Source organism: Homarus americanus, unplaced genomic scaffold (genome assembly GCF_018991925.1).
Source record: "Homarus americanus isolate GMGI-L3 unplaced genomic scaffold, GMGI_Hamer_2.0 scaffold45562, whole genome shotgun sequence".
Lineage (NCBI taxonomy): Eukaryota > Metazoa > Arthropoda > Malacostraca > Decapoda > Nephropidae > Homarus > Homarus americanus.
The window spans coordinates 350,055-366,859 of NW_024744839.1; the positions used below are offsets into that span (position 1 = coordinate 350,055).

Consider the following 16,805-nt stretch of genomic DNA (forward strand, 5'->3'; position numbering starts at 1 on the left):
TGAAACAAATATAGGAAGAGAAAATTTTTAGGCACCAATGCATACTACTCTCAAGACTGTAAATTTATCAGGCTATGGTATTACTGTAGCCAAACTTTTAAGGAAAGGCTCTGTGACACCAAGATCAACCACTTACACCCCAAAATTTTCATGCAATTTTCAGCACAAACTGAAATATGTATTGAGGAGAACAGACCAAATATTCTCACTAAAAAAAAAAAAAAATAATGACAGAATTATTTGGAGTTCATCCCTCAAATTTTGTAGACTTATTTAAAATTTTGCTGTGTACAGTATTGTATACTGTACCTATTTATTTCTTGAATAGCTACCCACCTTAAGCTTTTTGCTTTTATTGTGTAAAGTGAAAACTTGGTGCTATTGAGCAAAAGGTTGTGCAAAAATGACAAGATCTATTCCACTTTAAAGTTGAAAATTCAATAAAAAAATACAAACTCATTGTTACAGATCAACTTTGGTCATGAATAAGCTTCTGGCTCCTAATTTGTGAAACAATAATTAAATGTGTGGTAACCAAATTTGGAGAGTAGAAGATTCTCCAAAACCGAAGTCTGATGTGTCTGATGTAGTATCCTTGTAGTCTGAGGCACAAAACATCAAAAAATACACTATACAGATCATCTGATCTTGTGCTTGCCACTCATGTCTTCCTCTATGCTAAGACACATTTTTTACATTTACAAATGTATATAGGCATTTCATAAAACACCAGATAGTTACCCAAGACAATCATGTTGACAGCAAATGCAACAGACACTCAGTAGTACATTTGCATAAATCTAGACCAAATAATGTACGTGCTCAAAGACCAACATCACCCATTGTCGTGACTTCAGTGAATGTGAAGTAAGGGGTCGCCTTCTTTCAGTTTCTTCTTCTTCTTTGGCTCTGGGGTATCTGGTTCATCCATTGTGTCCATGGCATCAAAAGCATATGCTGTTAGCCACTTTTCCAGTAGCTGCTCAAAGAAATCCTCCAAAATCTTTGCATTCTGGTAGATCTCTGTGTCTTTCTGTAAATATTTAAGAAAATATTAGCAAATATGACCAATATCCAAAAATGTTCAGAGAATTGCACTTGCCTAGATGAGCAGGGCTAGATCCAGGATGATGCACTTGCATTGCTCAAAAAATTCTGACCAATGCAAAGGTATCATATGCATCGGTAAAATAATTGACCTGTCGATAACGTGCTCTCATTGTCAGTGTTGACCTACATGGCCCACCAGCTTCTGACCCTAGCTGTCACTTTCCGTACCTGAGTGGCAGGTTTGACAAACTGTCCCCAGGCATGGGATAATCGGAGCAGGGCCTGGGGGTGGGATAAAGTCATAGGTAAGGTTACAATCACATCACCTCCTCATCCACATCACCTAAACTCCAGCCGGATTCCCCCCTTGGGGCATCACACATCGGTCACCTTTGACAATGTCAGGTAACCAGGGTAGGATTAAAGTTGTGAGGTAGGCCCCTGATAAGAGGGAAGGGTCTATATATTCATATGTACAGCATGCCCTGACAATTTGTGGATGACACCATGGATGTACCCAAGAATGTCTAAGGGTAGTTTTAAAGTTGCTGGCATTTTTGCGGCCGGGGCAGGGAGCCATTCATTCTAGAGACAGTAATTTCTTTTACCTGTATTGTGTGTTCATGTGTGTGTGGTGCACATACACACACACACACACATATATACAATACAGATAAAAGAATAATTATCCTAAGGGCAAATACACAAAGGGAATATACATTTCTTTGTACAAAAGTAAAAATGTAACCCCCAACAGCAAATGTTGCTCACGGATTTGGCTATTTAAGACCATAAGAAAGGAGGAAACTGCGGCGGGCCTATTGGCCCATACTGGGCAGTCCCGTTTACACCCAACCCCTATTGCTCATATATCCATCCAACCTATGTTTGAAGCTATCCAGCGTATTGAGTTAATGATGATATTTGGTAAATTATTTCATTCGTCCACTACTCTATTTCCAAACCAATGTTTACCTATCTCGTGCCTAAATCTAAATTTGGTACGAGTTCGCTCCTGGTTGGATAGTTTGAGTACCTTTGTTATATCACCTTTGTTTAGCAATGACTTCAATTTATACACCTCGATCATATCGCCCCTCACTCTATGTCTCTTGAGGAAGTGCAAATTAAGATGTTTTAACCTGTCTCTGTACTCAAGGTTCCTATTTCCTGGGATTAGTCTTGTCATTTTCCTCTGAATTCTTTCTAGGGATTCTGTATCCATTCTGTAGTACAGTGACCAGAACTGAACTGAGTAACCCAAGTGAGGTCTCACAAGCCCAAGATATAGTTTTAAAATGACCTTGCTAGTCTTGTAGCTTACACATTGTTGACTTGGTTCAAGATTCCTACTTATCATTACTCCTAAATCTTTCACGCAGTAGGATTTCTCTATTTGAGCCCATTTTGAGAACCTAAACCCTGCAAATTTTAAGGGCATACTGTAATACCATATATTATATGCATAAAGAAGGGGGTATTTAATCTAGTATACAGTATATAATAACCATATAGCCTTCTTAAACATAACAAAAGTCAATTACTTAACCAACTTGTGAAGATGTGAACTTGTAACAAAGATTTAAGTTTAAGAAACAATTATTTAAGTTTAAGAAACAATTCAAGTTTAAGAAACACAAATTAAGGCCTAAACTCAGGGGCCTATGGCTACAGCCTTATGGTTAATCTGGCCCTGCAGGTAACACATTCACCGCCAGGATTCCTTTCCTGGAATCCTGCACACACCAGCTGTAGAATCACTGATAGTTTTATTTCTTACCAACATAGATTTAAGGGTGGAAGTATATCTGAAGGCAATATTTACACCAAGATCCTGGCTTACTGAATTAATAACACTATGGTTTGATACATAGGACAAAGATATGTATAGTTTACCATCTGAGGGTGTGGTGATGCCTCAAAGGGGAATCCCAGGTGGAGTTCAGGTGATACGATTGTGAACACACTGTCTCAACACTAAGGCGGCTCAAAACCTATCTCAGAAATACGATAGGCCAAGATTGTTTCAATGGACTTGCTCTCATGAATGTTCGCTATTCCATGGAACTTGATGTGAACAAGTTTGCTAAGGTACTTCCTTGTAGGAAGGAACTACTGTAATTGACATCATGAAAAATTATGACATATTATACCGTATATACTCGTGTATAGTTCGAGTTTTTAAGACCAAATTTTTAGGCAAAAAATTGGGGGTCGTCCTATACACGCGTAATAGTTTTGTTAGGTTGAACCCGTGCATGATGGGAAGGGCGAGGAGCAACTTTTAGCTTCAGACATGAAAAATATTTACCATTTACTGCCAGTAAACAATGGAAACGTAAAATATGTACCAATTAGTAATGAAAAGTTGTGCAGTTCCTTCAGTAAATGAAGCTCACCAACTTACAATAGGGTAAATTACTTTACAACGTGCTTTCAGTAGTCTATGTTGAAGTTCTTAGCACAGGCTAACTTATCATATCATATACGGTATCACAGTTCTCATTGATCTACAAAAAATACCGGTATTAAAAACCTTTTCGATATTTCACACTTAATATAATACCCGGTAATCTACTTCAACCTCCTATTGTTTACAATGACGCATGACTCATCACGCACCACCAGCTGTATCAGCTAGACGGTACACGTGTTTTTCGAATCGTTTTCAGTTAAAAAACTGTTACATCACACGTATATTTTACCTAAACTGCGCCTGAATGAATATATTCTCGGAAATAAATAGTGGTTTTGCTGAAACGTGATATATTTTAATGTAAAATAGGATAAAATACATGACGAAAACAAAAGATTTTACCTAACCTTCCGATGTTCAAAAGAAGTTACTCGTTTTTTTAATAGTTTTTGGTTAAAATATTGTTATATTACAATGGTATTCTATTCATACTGTGCTTGATATAATGCATTCACGGAAATGTAATATTTTTGCTGAAATGACGTACATATAACAGTGGAAAGTGGGATAAAATCGTGACGAAAGCATTGACTTTCGCTTTCTTTCGTTCAAAAGATGTTACCGTAATCACTTTTCGAATGGTTTTCAGTTAAAAAACTGTTGTATTACGATAATATTCTATCCTAATTGACTTGAATAAATACTACGATACCATATTTCTGAATATTTTCATTAAAATCCATCAAAATCATTTTCCTTGTCATCGTCTGCAGCATCAAACAGCTTCTCCCAGTCCTCTCCTTGAACAGGGCTAGAGGGTACGTGTTTTTCGAATCGTTTTCAGTTAAAAAACTATTACATCACACGTATATTTTACCTAAACTGCGCCTCAATGAATATATTCTCGGAAATAAATAGTAGTTTTGCTGAAACGTGATGTATTTCAATGTAAAATAGGATAAAATACATGACGAAAACAAAAGACTTTACCTACGCTTCTGTTCTTGAGATGTTACTCGTTTTTTTAATAGTTTTCGGTTAAAATTCTGTTATATTACAATGATATTCTATTCATACTGTGCTTGTAATATATTTGCTGAAATTACGTGCGTATTACAGTGAGTTCTGCTATAACGCGTGTTTTGATAACGCGAATTTGCTCTAACGCGATTTATGAATTCGGAACAATATTTGTATAACGCGAACGCTTGTTTGCTATAACGCGATTTTTGCTTACTATTTCTCCAATTTTGTGGTATTAACTGTGAATATGGTAAAGAAGAATATCTCCAAAAAGCGTTCTGATGATAGAATTCCCGGTGATTATCGTAAAAGAAAGGATATAACACTTGAAGAGAAGCTCGATGTTATCAACCTCAAAATCACCCTTCTCCCCATCAAGTTACATTCATATTTTTTCAAGGTAAAGTGTTAAATTTACTGTATGATTTCATTATTAGATATGAATGTAACATTTATTTAGACTGTGCTATCCTTTGTGTTAGGCTAACTACTAAATTTTTTCGATTTCGAGTAATCTGCACCTAACCCTATTTTCTCCATAAGCTCTGTTATTTCTATTACGCGATTTTCTATAACACGATATTTTACAAGAACACAATTATCGCGTTATAGCAGAACTACCTGTACAAAGGAAAGTGGGATAAAATCGTGACGAAAGCAATGACTTTCGCTTTCTTTCGTTCAAAACATGTTACCGTAATCGCTTTTCGAATGGTTTAGTTAAAAAACTGTTGTATTACAATAATATTCCCTCCTAATTGACTTGAATAAATACTTGAATGGAAATATACAATATTTTTGTTGAAACTACCCGCGTTTCAGTGTAAAGTGTCGTAATAATAAATGGTAAACAATTTGCCTTCGGCACTCGTGGTTCATGCACGGCGAACCTCAGTTTATAGGACGTAGAGCATTTTTAGTGAAGGGTTTGTTGTTCCATTACCCTCAAAAACATGGGTCGAACTATAAACGAGGAATATCGTAAATTAACGGTTTCTTGGTAAAAAAAATCAGGGTCGACCTATAAACGAGGGTTGGTTATAGACGAGAATATACGGTAATTATCTTAAGTACATTTAATGCTTATTGATGTGTGTATGTGTGTGTGTGTGTGTGTGTGTGTGTGTGTCTGTTAGTATACATACTGTACAAAGCTATATTGCATAAACAGTACAGTATTGTGTAATATCAATATAACTAGGTATATACAGTCTTACTTCATTTTATTATATGAAAAAATATAGGCTGAAATATCTGGCCAAATATACATTTATCCAAGTAAATAGTTAATAACTGATTAAAAATAAGGTGTTGCGGAGTGAGTCGTAAAAATTCCCTTTTTTTTATAATCTGGGTTAGCCACAACTACAAAAACTAAAAGATTGCATCAGTCGAATTTGAAGTCTGGATCTGGCCCTGATAAGATGAGCTCAAGTCTGAGATTTATTTTTCTCCAAGGACAGAAAACCTTGAGAAAAAATACAATGAGTTATCAAACATTCCTTTTTCTCTCCCAAGTAAAGACAATAAATGCATCTGACAGTAGCACAACACATACAGTAATACCTCACTATATAAGGCTATGATTATCCATGTTTTATAAGCTATTTTACCAACCACAGTATCCAGTTTTAAGTAATTGCAGGGTTCCATGGCCATTGCAGGAAATCTAGCCCAGCACAGGCTACCTGACATAATGAATCTGTCAACATGAATTTGAGTAATGGCATGTACAAATTAAGAGAATTTTATGAGTATGAAGATTTGTAACCAGATGAAAGGGTTGGGTCACTCCTTAATGACTTGAATATGGTGGATACCTGCTGTCCCTAGGGACTTGATCTCACTCTCCTTTACTGTATATATTAGCCTTGTCAGTAACTACTCCTTAATCTGTACTCACTCCTGAAAATGTGAATAACACGAAAGCGCTTGGGAACTTTGTGTTTTTTTTTCTATGTGGTTATCAGTGTGTGTGTGTGTGTGTGTGTGTGTGTGTGTGTATATATATATATATATGTATATATATATATATATATATATATATATATATATATATATATATATATATATATATATATATATATATATATATATATATATATATATATATATATTTCATTAGCCCAATAAAGCACGCGGACTTCTATATATAATCAACACCTCAACACCTCGAAACCACGACTGTGACCGGGAAACGCTACCTCTAGACCACCAGGATACTAAAAGCAGTCCTAGACTCTGTTATATTTCACACAAAGCCTGTTCAACGAGCTTATGGCACCGTGAACCTCTAAAGGGGCCCACCCGTATAACTTAGGTGGTCAGAGTAACGTTTTACCAAATCCGGCTTCAAAACACGAGGATCTATATATATTTCATTAGCCCAATAAAGCACGCGGACTTCTACATATAATCAACACCTCACCCCGCCAGGATTCGAACCCACGGCTGTGACCGGGGAACGCTACTTCTAGACCACCAGGATACTAAAAGCAGTCCTAGACTTTGTTATATTTCACACAAAGCCTGTTCAACGAGCTTATATATATATATATATATATATATATATATATATATATATATATATATATATATATATATATATATATATATATATATATATATATATATATATATATATATATATATATATATATATATATATATATATATATATATATATATATATATATATATGCAGTCACTGCGCCATAAGCTCATTGCGTGGCAATATAACAGAAGTCTAAGGCTGCTGCTGGTGATCCAGACTAGTTCCCGATTCTGTCCTTCGTGAGCCGTGGGTTCGAATCCTGGCGGGTTGGTCAGCCGGTGTAATAGAAGTCCGCGTATTCTGGCTAACAAAAAAAAAAAAAAAAAAAAAAAAAAAAAAAACCTATATATATATATATATATATATGCTCTTCCAACATAACAATATAACATATATATATATATATATATATATATATATATATATATATATATATATATATATATATATAATGCTGCCAGACATATAAGAGATCCTGGCAATACTAGCTGTTCAGTGATTCACCAGTTACATTAGTACTGAGAACCAGCACCAAGCTGCCGACAGCGTATAAAACACTGGGAAAAATTAACAGTTTTCCACAGATGTTAATACCCTAAGCAAGTATTTAAAAAACACCCTCATATGGCATATAAAAACCCTGAGGGTGTTAAGTCTAGGCTAAAAATTACAGTGGGTTCAGTATTCTTAGGCAGCTTGAGTTGGAGATCCCACACCCTCTGGAATTTTCTAGGGTGCAATACAGACCCCAGCCCAACTCGGGCAGGCTTTCCCCCCAATTAGTCCAGACTAGAGGAAGTTCATTGAATTTGATTAAAGGAAGTTTACTGAATTGGAATGTGTTATATCATTATTCATTATCATCACCAACATCTTATGGCTAATTTCCACACAAATGCAGGTCCTGTACAGTATACAGATTTCTATTCGTTTCTTTGGAGAAAAAAATATAAAAAATAAAATAAAAAATAAATACAGTTGTACCCCGCTTTACGCGGTTTCACTTAACGCGATTTCTCATATACGCGGTGCCTCGCCAGAACCGAACTTTCACTTAACGCGGTTCATCTACCCATATACGAGCAGAGTGTCCGGCTCGAGACGCTATTTTTAGATTCGCCCCACCCGCCACCCGCTGCTCCCGCCTGCCTCGCCTCTCCCTCCTCCTCCCTCCCTCCGCCTGGGCAAGCCGCGCTGTAAGGTTGCGCAGTGTGTGTCTTCTACTAACGTAAGTGTTACACCTAACTTATTTTTCCTAACCTAACCTTTATTTTTCCTAACTTAACCTTTATTTTTCCTAACCCAACCTCTTCTATATTACTTGTTTGTTCATACCATCATAAAGTTAAGATAAAATTTTTACTACAACATAGTTGTGTGTAGTCAAAAAGTGGAGTTTGGGGGTCGGGCCAGTCTCTATTGGAATTAATCCCATATGTTCTGTTGTTCCATTTACGCGGATTTCACTTAACACGGTACCCTGTGGGTTCAATTGACCCCGTAAATCGGGGTACAACTGTAAAATAAAATAAAAATCTTAGTTCATCACCACCTACAATTCAACAATAATTTTTCCGATACCTCAAGCAAGGTTAAGCAGCACTACACACACACCATTAAAAATAAAATATTTTCAATATAACCATGTCTGACAAATCTTAGGAGATGATATACTTACTGGGTTGAACTCATAACAATTTTTGAAGATTAATCGAATGTCACGTACAAAGTCTTCAAGACCCTCGTAGTGATCAGGGTTGTCTGGCATAAGTTTCCGCTTCACAATCTCAAGAGCCATAGGGTGTTTGATAACCTCATAGTATTCAGTCAACTGTTGGGGAAAATCCATAGAAGTTGTATACTGTATACATATTTAGGAGACACAAAGAAAGAATTATAGACCTATAACCACACCTGACCTAAGAACATCATCTCCATAAAATCACTCATCTGTGTAGTAGGTAAGACCATGATAATCAGATGATGGATGCCAGGAAGTAGTTGTATAGAGAACTTTATAAATAGACTTGAAACTTTCACTAGACAATGGGTACTGGTCAGCTGCATGTTTACACCTGGATACTCTCAATACCCGTAATTGAAAGGTCCAACTGTGACTGGACTCATTCTTTATATAGGGGAGCATTTTGTTTAGGATATTGTCACTTACCTCCCTATCCACAAGTTCCCGGAAAGGTTGTGAGGCTTCGTAATTGCAGTAGAGTTCCAGCAGTATTCTCTGGGCTACTTTCACATCACGCGTTGTTAATCCTAATCTTCGTTTAGAGTTGTCATTGTTGTCAAATAATTGCAAATTGTCCAGGTCTGTACACAACATACACTGCCACTTTTCATTTTCAGTCGGGATGTGGGTCAGAGTTGGGATATGGCAATGTACATGGAATACCTGGGTGAAAGAAGAGATTGAGATCATTAGTTGTAGCAAAACATAGATTACAGTATTACCTCTCTATACTGAAATAATTGGTGAGCAGCCAGTTTGGTACAGGAGGTATAGGGAGTTTTATGGCATAAAACTTTGTTTGGAGACTGCATACAGTATAAAAAAGTTTGTTACTTTTAGTCCGGATAAATTGCCACAATACTGGATAATTTTTGTAACATAAAATATACAGTATTCCCTTAAAGCTTGCATCCCTCGGAACTCTCGGATTACCATGAAAAATAAATAAAATAAATCTGAGGCTGTGTGCCAGGGATCACGAGGAGTCAACACTACAGGACAGTAGAGCACCATATTGCCCAGGTCATAAGATGCTCCCTATAATTAGCAAGGTATATTTTGAAGAAAAATTGCAGATTTAATAGGCTACTGTACTGGCAAAGCCAAATCACTGGCTATATGCTATCATGTTTCTCACTATCACTTTATGAACCTATTACCATACATTTGTTAGTATTATCAATAAAATTTACCTAATTTAATACAAAAGGATATATTTATACGTATAGGAACCTAAGGTATACAAATTACAAATACTTATCGGTACTGGGCATGTTCACTAGGAACTGTCCAGTACAGGGATCGTATACATCCTGTGCACCAGATCACCTGATGTTTCAGAGGTATTATCTTTGCATTGTCACTACCACAACTAACTACCATATATCACGGCCTATGTGCATAAGACGCCCCCCCCAAATTTCCATTTAAAAAGTAGCTTTTGAGCTCTATTTGCTGTATAAGACCAGTACCCCAAATGTGACACTTACCCACTGACTCAGTAGTCCTTTACCAACCATCCTTGATTTTTTAAAATAAGGCCAATTCACTTCAAGTAATGTCATCAAATTATACTCGCTGGTGTAGTGTAAACACTAGTGACGTCACTGAAGCGTGGTGGGAGTGTTCCCTCGTCTGGGTGGTGTGACTATTTATACAACATGTGGTTAACAGCAACCACCGTATTCTAATTGTGATGTTTCATTAGGATTTGAGTGAAAAAGGTTACCAGTATGTACTTACTACATACATTTATTACACAAATATATATATATATATATAATATATATATATATATATATATATATATATATATATATATATATATATATATATATATATATATATATATATATATATATATACTGAATATACTATGTACAAAAAATGAATGTTCAATGAATTATTTATGGTGCATTAGGGTACTAGCCACTTCTGATGGGCTATAAATAGCCTTCTTTATCTCCCCTACATCTCACCCTGAGCCAGACGGAAGGGTCTTGGTAAATAACATGTTTGCTTATTTTCCATTTACTTTAAATATTTACGAATTATTTGTTTTATTTATTTATTTATAATATACTGTAATATATTAAACACACTGTAATTATTTTCTTTAATTTATAAACTGTTTTGCGACAAAGGAATGTTCTCCAGTAGTGTTTCATTAGGATTTGAGTGAAAAAATATTACGTACTTACACAATTGTTCCTCTTACTTTGACAACACAACATACATACAGTATATTATTTCTCAGTTTTGATCTTTTTTTTTAATTTTTGTATTTATTTATAGTTAGTTACTTAAAATAAGGCCAATTCACTTCAAGTAATGGCATCAAATATTACCAGCTGGTGTAGTGTAAACACTAGTGACGTCACTTGAGCGTCTGTAATTAACCGTCGATAGTTTCAAGAATTAATGCACTTTTCCTTTCTTGTCTCCTCACTGGCAAATGGGGGGGGGCGTGGGGAGGGGTGTGTGATGATAGCTGTGTTTATTACAGGGGTATAAATCTCTTTTACGGTATGTTAGACAGGTTTATAATACATTTTTATTATTTTAATATACCGGTAATCTTAATTTGAATCCAGCTTGCCAAACGTAAGTTTCAGTATAAAATAATTAGTGGTAAGACCTTGTGAGTGGCTTACGATGTTTTCATCACCACTCTTGACACACTAAACCACAATATTTAAGAGGTAAGAATTTTAAACTTGGTGGTTTAGACGACCCCCTAACTTTGGGCAGATTTTTTTAATGTTCAAATTTCGTCTTATAGGCCGTGATATACGGTATAACCTTGTTATTAATAAAGCACGGAGTAGACAGACTCAACATTTTTAATACTATATTAGTTTCTTATTATTTGTGAGAGGATTTTCCCATTACAGCTCCTCCCCGACTTACGACCTACTCGACTTACGACCACCCGGACATACGACCGCCTCAGTCGTACCAAAATTTTGTCAAATTACGTATTTTCGAGTCCCAATGTCGGTGATTGCACGGTGTACTGACAAAATTTTTGTTTGTAATTCACTTTAAAATGGCTGGCAAGCTTAAGAGTGAGAGTTTTGTGGTGCTGAGAAGAAAAAGAGACACCCATTTTAGATTTCCTATGTATTATTTAAGCATTTTCGACTTACGACCTGGATTTGGGTCCCTAACCCCGTCATAAGTCAGGGAGGAACTGTACAGGGGAGGGTAATTTAAAATACCCATAGTAATTTTATTAATACTATTAGATTACAGTATTATATTCGAAAACAGCATTTGAGGAGGGGCTTGGTATATAGCAAATTTGTTTCGTATAGAGGTAATACTGGAATCTGTGGAGCGTTTTGGTATACAGTATCGGAAATTTTGGTACAGAGGGGTAACACTGTATTCATAAAATTCTAGGAATTATTCTCAACCAGCCTAAGGATTCCCTTCTCCACTTCCCTATGTGCAAAAATGAAACACAAGGAACATGACATGTCCACTGATGATGGTCATTGTCACTACAGCTAACTTCCACTGATGATGGCTGCTGATTAAGGGTCAAGATTTTCTACCAAATATCAACATCTATCTTTAAAACAAATCTATTGAATATTCCTTCGGTGACTGAGTGGTAAATAATGAAGTGGTGATCCTGCCAAAGTGACCAAATATAAAATACATCAATGGGATACAGGGCATCATTATCACTTCTTACGGCTATATTTCCAAAGCGACTGAGGCCTCAATGATCACCACCTCACCCCACTGTTGCTATATATTTCCTCCACTCCCTTAAACACAATTGTCAAGAATACAAGAAGTCATGGTTCAATGACTACATTATTTTCAGTCCTTGAAGATCACTGGTACAGAAGTTAAAAGATGTACACAAACCTTGGGACAGAAGTCGCAGCATATAAGATCACCCCCATCCCAACAAACAGCACACCAGTCATCATTGGGATCGTTGGGATCCTTTTTCAAAGGTATTGATGCACCAGGCGGCAACCCTAGAGGAGATAGGTATATGAATGAACTGTCTTTCCAATTATTTTTTAAGACATCTCTGAAAGAAAACAATATGAATGCATAAAATGCAATTACTGTACAGGTACAGTACTCAGTTACTGTAAGAGAAATCACAAGTTGAAGAGTTGGGAAATCTAAATGATTCTAAGCACTCTTACAATGCTGACATCCCATGACAAAACTTACCACTGTCATGGGGTACAACAGTTCATAGACAGGATGCATGACTCAAGTGAATAACACATTTTATGCCTTAGTAACTCATCATCCAGTCACACCTAGAGACTAAGTTATCCAACAATGAGGTGATTACTTATGTGACAGTAAAGATATTCAGTGTAAAAGGACAGTGTAGCACGTGCACTGTGTAGGAGACTATGTTACATCAAGGGAAGGAGAGGTGGAGCAATACATAAAGTTAAAACAGAGGAGGGGCTATGAGGAATAGAGAGGGCAAGGGATATCTGTAGTGATAAAGTGGCCTGGAGGCTCTTCTGTTGTGGCCATCCCCTCAGAGGGGAGTTTTCTAGAAGAGTGAGGCACTGTAGGTAATATATTATTACTTATTCAGAAGCATGAACAGGATGCACTTGCATACTGAATAGTGTGGATGCAAGAGGCTAGGTATATATAATAGTAAGACAAATGGTGAGTAGAAATAATGATATTGTTGGTGAGAAGTGTGAGAAATGCAGGGGTGCCACAACTCCCCAGCTATTTTGACACATACCTAAAACAATACAGTAATAATATCCTTGCTAGTTGAAATCTTCGATCCCTGAAACTTTTTATTACACATACAGGAGAGGAGAGGAGAGGAGACTATTATGTAGGTACTCCTCGTCTCATCTTGTCTTGTCTCCTCTCTTCTCTCCTCTGTACTGTACTGTACTGTACCAGTCTATAAAATAAATTCTAATTAGGTTAAAAACAAAATTTTTTTTTAAATTTATATAATCCTGAAGAGTTTATCAAAAAGTTTGTTTAAATAAATATACTGTATATAAAGTACAAAAAATCTATATAATACAGGCCATCAAATGGAGATATTTTTGGGGTGCGAGGCGTGAATAGAGCTGTGTATCAGCCGAGGCAGTACACACTGTTGCCAAGTGTATGAAAGCTCCCGGCAAAACCAATTGCTGAGAGCATATGAGAGACTCAAGCGTATAAAAACCCTGAGAGTGTTACCTAAGTCTAGGTTAAAAATTACAGTAGGTTTGGTGTTCTTAGGCAGCTTGACTCAGAAATCCCTCCACCCTCTGGAATTTTCCACCCTATACATGTACTGGGGAAAGTTTTCCCAGAGTCTAAACTATGCATATTGCATGGACAGACACAAAGCTTTACAGTAATTACTTACGCAAACACCACTGTACACATACAATATATTGTAAATAAACAAATTATAATAATGTATATACTATACAGTACTGTACAGACCAGCAGATACTGTCATCTTGACCTTGTCATGTAGGCAGGCCAAATGGTGATAATTATGATACTACAGGATGGCCTGCCTTTGTCCTGTACCATCTACTGTACCAGGTGTTGCTAATTGTTACTCTCCTCTCCCTCCATGAAGGCAGGATTGGACAGGCACTGTACAGTATACTTTACATTAGGTATAAAAAAGTATCCGAGACCATAGACGATAGGTATTGGGATGTGTGTGTTATCTCTTTATACTATGTGATAATAATCAATTAACCATTTATTCTATTCCTATATGTCAACTCACCCCCTGCGTTGGATACTGAATGGCAGTGGGTGAAGACATGCATACCAACGATTTGTATGTATAATTTTGGAAGTCATCGGACCCACCCATCAGATACTTTTTTTAGCAACTGTGCATACACCTTCTACACACTAGCATACACTGTCCATGCTGCTATGTACAGTACTTTCCCACTTACTGAATATACAGTACAGTAAACCCTCCAGTTTGGCGACTTTCTGTTTGCCCTCCATTTTGGCGACCAAACCCTCACCTTTGGTGAGAGTTTAAATTTAAATGCAATCACAACTAATAATTGTAGAATAATAAGTGCAAGATAAATCTCGCATCATACTACTGGTGAGCATATACCAAGCGCAAAGCGCCAGTCAGCTGTTCAGGCAGCCATTTTGACTACGTCAAACCACATTCCCGCCGTTTGTTTGAGTGACTTCCTTTGTGTGCATTTTTTTTATTCACTCTCGCTTGGCGCGGTGTTCTCGTGCAGATTAATGGCCTCAAAAGTACCTGGGGGTATTGGAGTGGATGATACTGGTGGTGAAAGACCGTCTGAGCGCCCAGACAGTTCAAATGATGGGGTAAAAACAAAGACGAAAAATTTTCATGAGTATCGAGTTGGAAAGAAAGTGAAAAAGTACTCATTTGAGGATAAGAGAAAGACTGTAGATGTGATTGAGCCTGCCAAAGGACTTTTATTTTGAAGGCTTTGATCTAGTGGTGGCAGAGGCAGTGGTGGAGGAGGGAGGAGGGAGGAGGGAGGAGGGGGGAGGGGAGAGACTGGAGACTTGGGTGGGGGGTGACGGACGTTAGCCTTCCTTCCCCAGCCTCAGATACCAGCTTCGTGTACAGTAAGCTCCTCAACTTTGATTTTAAGGTTGGTTTTCTATGTTTATGTTGATTAACTACTTATTCATTCTCTTTCAGCAATAAAATATAGGTTATATGTGGGTAAAATAAGAAAAAATTGAGACTTTGGGTGGCCCCCTCGGTATCAATTAGGCTTTTTCCCATTGGATTAAGCTTTCTGGATTGGCGATTCTGGGTTTGGTGATGGTTTTTTGGCACCAATTAGTCGCCAAACTGGAGGGTTTACTGTATAGTACACATAATTGTAATCTAGCTTTACATCTTAACACTGATTATATGCTGGTACAGTACAGGCATCCCTCGCTATATTGTACGAACATTTGTTAAGAAAATTAACTTAAAACAATTTCCTAAATTAACACCTATTTTTTGAGTTAGAAAAGTTTCCACCACTTATAAGAATTTGGCCCACGTCTTTCCTTCCACTATTCGTTATGGCATTCAAGCGTTCTGCTGAATCTTTGGCTACCCATATTACACTGCAGAAAATATGAAAGGCTGTGACTCTTGACATCAAGTTGGAGGTAATAAAGCATCATGAATGTGGTGATGGCCCTATGAAGATTGGGAAAGATCTTGGCATGGTTGCTTCTTCTGTCACCACAATTTACAAGCATGATGCTGAGATCAAGCAAGCAGCTGAAAAGTTACACGTAGGAGCAAGCAGGCCAAGCCGTAGTTATGACTCTGTGATGAACAACATGGAGCGTCTTCTCCCTATCCACCCTCATCATCAACGAGAAGGCTTTGTCATTGTGGGAAGACTGCATGAGTAATCTCACACCTGACCAGGTAACTGTTGTGAGTGATTTTAAGGACAGTTCTGGGTAGTTTGAGAGGTTCAAGTGTCGGGCAAATCTAAACAACTTGAAGCTGACTAAGGAAGCTGTAAGTGCTAACACCCAAGCTGCATTAGCCTTCCCAGAACTCCTGAAGCAGAAAATTAAGGAAGGTGGTTTCATTGCTCAGGAAGAGAATACTGTACTCAGTTTCAAGGTAACCAATGAGAGGTTCACCCTTTTACTTGGTGTTAACACTAAAGCTGAAGCCCAAGTTTTTTTTACCACTAAAAGAACCCAAGGATTCTACAAGGAGCCTCCTTCTGCTATTTGACGCTCCAACCAAAAGATGTGGGTGACAACGGCAATGATGCAAAATTACGTCATTAATTACCTCTTCAACATATGCAAGGAGTGTTGTGCCAAGAACAACAACTTCCTCCTCCTCCTTGACAATGCTTCTACAAACCCATCTAGCATGGAAGAGTGGACAGACAACATCGAGGTGATGTTTCTGCCACCTAATACCACCTCGCTCATCCAACCCATGGATCAAGGTGTCATTTCCACCTTCAAGGCTACACGATGTGGGAACTTGTGCACCAGACTGCTGA

At 37.2% G+C, this 16,805-nt stretch overlaps 1 protein-coding gene across 2 annotated transcripts in view; it reads right to left on the reverse strand.

The window, feature by feature from the left end:
* Positions 1–211: 211 nt before the first annotated feature.
* LOC121878079 (transcription intermediary factor 1-alpha-like) overlaps positions 212–16,805 on the reverse strand; it is a 103,819-nt gene continuing 87,225 nt past the window's right edge. For both annotated transcript variants that reach the window (XM_042384067.1, XM_042384065.1), the window contains exons 12-15: positions 12,670–12,785; positions 9,214–9,450; positions 8,722–8,874; positions 212–1,033 (exon numbers count right to left, since the gene is read on the reverse strand). In XM_042384067.1, the coding sequence (XP_042240001.1) occupies positions 854–1,033; positions 8,722–8,874; positions 9,214–9,450; positions 12,670–12,785 (686 nt within the window). In that variant the 3' untranslated portion in view covers positions 212–853. The remainder of the gene's footprint in view (positions 1,034–8,721; positions 8,875–9,213; positions 9,451–12,669; positions 12,786–16,805) is intronic.